Below are 3,319 nucleotides of genomic sequence, written 5' to 3'. Positions count from 1 at the left end.
AAGAGAAACCTATTAATAGTTATGTCACTAATGCGAAGTGAGGAAAATGACTTGTCCAAGTTATATCAGGGTGGACCCCAGGCAAGACTCAAGTGCCTCTGCTGTCGGCTCACCTTTCAAGTTTCCAGTCCCCACTCGCACCCACTGAGACCAGAGAGACCAATTTACCTGAGGCAGAAGGTGCTGCACGCATTCTTGTCAAATTTGAAGGGACTGAGGAGGAATCTCAGTAAGTTTGTTTACACTGGGGGCCTGGAGAGCTTCGGGAAAATAGCCAGAACCAAAACGGACCCGTCAGCAGACGCAGACACACACAAAGTGACACGGACACAGAAACAGAAGCTGAGCTGGGCAGAGCGGGCAGCGGCCGACCCACCTCGCAGGGCCGCCCCCCGCCAGCGCCAGGTGCAGGGCTCGTAGCGGCCCAGCAGAGGGCGCGCCGCCCCCAGGGAGCCGAGCGGCGGCCGCGCGGAGCCGGGCGGACTAGGGGAGCCGCAGGCGAGCCAGACGCGCCCCTGAGGCTAGGCCACTCAGGGTGCAGGACCCGGCCAAGGAGGAGGAGGATGGTGAGGAGCGGACCCCCGTCGTGGGCCCGAAGGACAGACAGGCAGGAGTGCTTCCTAAGAATTACATCACGCTGCGCAACGTTGCGGTTCTCAGACTCCCTGGTGCAAAGAGGGGTGGGGTAGGGTGTGTGTGTGTGTGTGTGTGTGTGTGTGTGTGTGTGTGTGTTGGGGGGAGGGGACTTAGATCAAGAGCCCGGGAGAGAAAAAGGCGAGACGCGCCCGGGGAAAACGCTCCATGCACATGGAGAAATTTCTTGCTCCGATCTGCATGCACCGAGAAACGAGCCCCCAGCACTTCCCCGCTGCTCCCCTCCCAGTGCAAAGCACCCAGCTAGTGAGAAACTCTCCAGCCCCCACCTCGAGCACCGCCCCCCCAACACCGGCTCTGCACCCTCCAGCCCGGCTCCAGCGCCGCCGCGAGCTTTCCCCAGGACTGGCCCTGGCGGGGCGCCTAGAGCCCCAGTTGCATTGCTCCAGGAGAAAGGAGGGGGGCGGTGCATTTTGCAGGAGGAGGAGAAGGGGGGTGGGTGGTGGGGGAGAGAGAAAATTGCGCGGAGACCTGCCAAGCGCCACCGCCGCCACCACCGCCGCTGCCGCCGCCGCCGCCGCCGCCGCCGCCTGTGAGCTCCGGCGGGCAGCCGGACTGTCGGCTTCCCGGGGCATCTGGGTCCGGCGGGGCACAGCCCTGGGCGCTGCCGAAGCCGCCGCCGCCGCCTCCGCGGCGAGTACAGGCGGCTTCCCCCGGAGCCTCTGCAGCTCCAGCTCCTCGGGGGTGGAGAAGTGGGGGGTGGGGTTGTTGTTTGGGGGGAAGAAGGGGGAGGGGGCAACGCCGAGAGAGTCAGTGGTTTCCATGGTGATGGAGCTGAAAGTGCAGGAAATTTAAAGGCTTGGACCCTGCGAGACAGACAAACCGGTGCCAACGTGCGCGGACGCCGCCGCCGCCGCCGCCGCTGGAGTCCGCCGGGCAGAGCCGGCCGCGGAGCCCGGAGCAGGCGGAGGGAAGTGCCCCTAGGACCAGCTCAGCCAGCGGCGCTTGCACAGAGCGGCAGGACGAAGAGCAGCGAGAGGAGGAGGGGAGAGCGGCTCGTCCACGCGCCCTGCGCCGCCGCCGGCCCGGGAAGGCAGCGAGGAGCCGGCGCCTCCCGCGCCCCGCGGTCGCCCTGGAGTAATTTCGGATGCCCCGCCGCGGCCGCCTTCCCCAGTAGACCCGGGAGAGGAGTTGCGGCCAACTTGTGTGCCTTTCTTCCGCCCCGGTGGGGCCGGCGCTGCGCGAAGGGCTCTCCCGGCGACTCATGCTGCCAGCCCTGCGCCTGCCCAGCCTCGGGTGAGCCGCCTCCGGAGAGACGGGGGAGCGCGGCGGCGCCGCGGGCTCGGCGTGCTCTCCTCCGGGGACGCGGGACGAAGCAGCAGCCCCGGGCGCGCGCCGGAGGCATGGAGCGCTGCCCCAGCCTAGGGGTCACCCTCTACGCCCTGGTGGTGGTCCTGGGGCTGCGGGCGACACCGGCCGGCGGCCAGCACTATCTCCACATCCGCCCGGCGCCCAGCGACAACCTGCCCCTGGTGGACCTCATCGAACACCCAGACCCTATCTTTGACCCCAAGGAGAAGGATCTGAACGAGACGCTGCTGCGCTCGCTGCTCGGGGGCCACTACGACCCGGGCTTCATGGCCACCTCGCCCCCCGAGGACCGGCCCGGCGGGGGCGGGGGTGCGGCTGGGGGCGCGGAGGACCTGGCGGAGCTGGACCAGCTGCTGCGGCAGCGGCCGTCGGGGGCCATGCCGAGCGAGATCAAAGGGCTGGAGTTCTCCGAGGGCTTGGCCCAGGGCAAGAAGCAGCGCCTGAGCAAGAAGCTGCGGAGGAAGTTACAGATGTGGCTGTGGTCGCAGACGTTCTGCCCTGTGCTGTACGCGTGGAACGACCTGGGCAGCCGCTTTTGGCCGCGCTACGTGAAGGTGGGCAGCTGCTTCAGTAAGCGCTCGTGCTCCGTGCCCGAGGGCATGGTGTGCAAGCCGTCCAAGTCCGTGCACCTCACGGTGCTGCGGTGGCGCTGTCAGCGGCGCGGGGGCCAGCGCTGCGGCTGGATTCCCATCCAGTACCCCATCATTTCCGAGTGCAAGTGCTCATGCTAGAACTCGGGGGCCCCCTGCCCGCACCCGGACACTTGATCGATCCCCACCGACGCCCCCTGCACCGCCTCCAACCAGTTCCACCACCCTCTAGCGAGGGTTTTCAATGAACTTTTTTTTTTTTTTTTTTTTTTTTTTTGGGCTACGGAGACCTAGCTTTCTGGTTCATGTAATGCACTGTTTAACTGTGTAGGAATGTATATGTGTGTGTATATACGGTCCCAGTTTTAATTTACTTATTAAAAGGTCAGTATTATACGTTAAAAGTTACCGGCTTCTACTGTATTTTTAGAAAAAAAAAGTAAGCAAAAGAAAAAAAAAAAGAACAGGGAAAAGAGAGACTTATTCTGGTTGTTGCTAATAATGTTAACCTGCTATTTATATTCCAGTGCCCTTCGCATGGCGAAGCAGGGGGGAAAAGTTATTTTTTTCTTAAAGTACAAAGAGACGGGGGAACTTTTGTAGAGGACTTTTTAAAAGCTATTTTCCATTCTTCGGAAAGTGTTTTGGTTTTCCTTGGACCTCGAAGAAGCTATAGAGTTCAATGTTATTTTACAGTTATTGTAAATATAGAGAACAAATGGAATGACTAATCATTGTAAATTAAGAGTATCTGCTATTTATTC

At 61.9% G+C, this 3,319-nt stretch overlaps 1 protein-coding gene across 1 annotated transcript; it reads left to right on the top strand.

Annotated features, from left to right (window-relative positions):
- Positions 1 to 1,479: 1,479 nt before the first annotated feature.
- On the top strand, positions 1,480 to 2,959 carry NOG (noggin). Its single transcript, XM_023203969.3, has one exon. The coding sequence runs from the start codon at positions 1,998 to 2,000 to the stop codon at positions 2,694 to 2,696; it is 699 nt and encodes a 232-aa protein (XP_023059737.1). The 5' UTR covers positions 1,480 to 1,997; the 3' UTR covers positions 2,697 to 2,959.
- Positions 2,960 to 3,319: the final 360 nt, after the last annotated feature.

The sequence above is a fragment of the Piliocolobus tephrosceles genome, chromosome 16 (assembly GCF_002776525.5).
Source record: "Piliocolobus tephrosceles isolate RC106 chromosome 16, ASM277652v3, whole genome shotgun sequence".
Lineage (NCBI taxonomy): Eukaryota > Metazoa > Chordata > Mammalia > Primates > Cercopithecidae > Piliocolobus > Piliocolobus tephrosceles.
The sequence above is the reverse complement of the archived record's forward strand: the minus strand, read 5'-3'. Positions and strand labels throughout refer to the sequence as shown.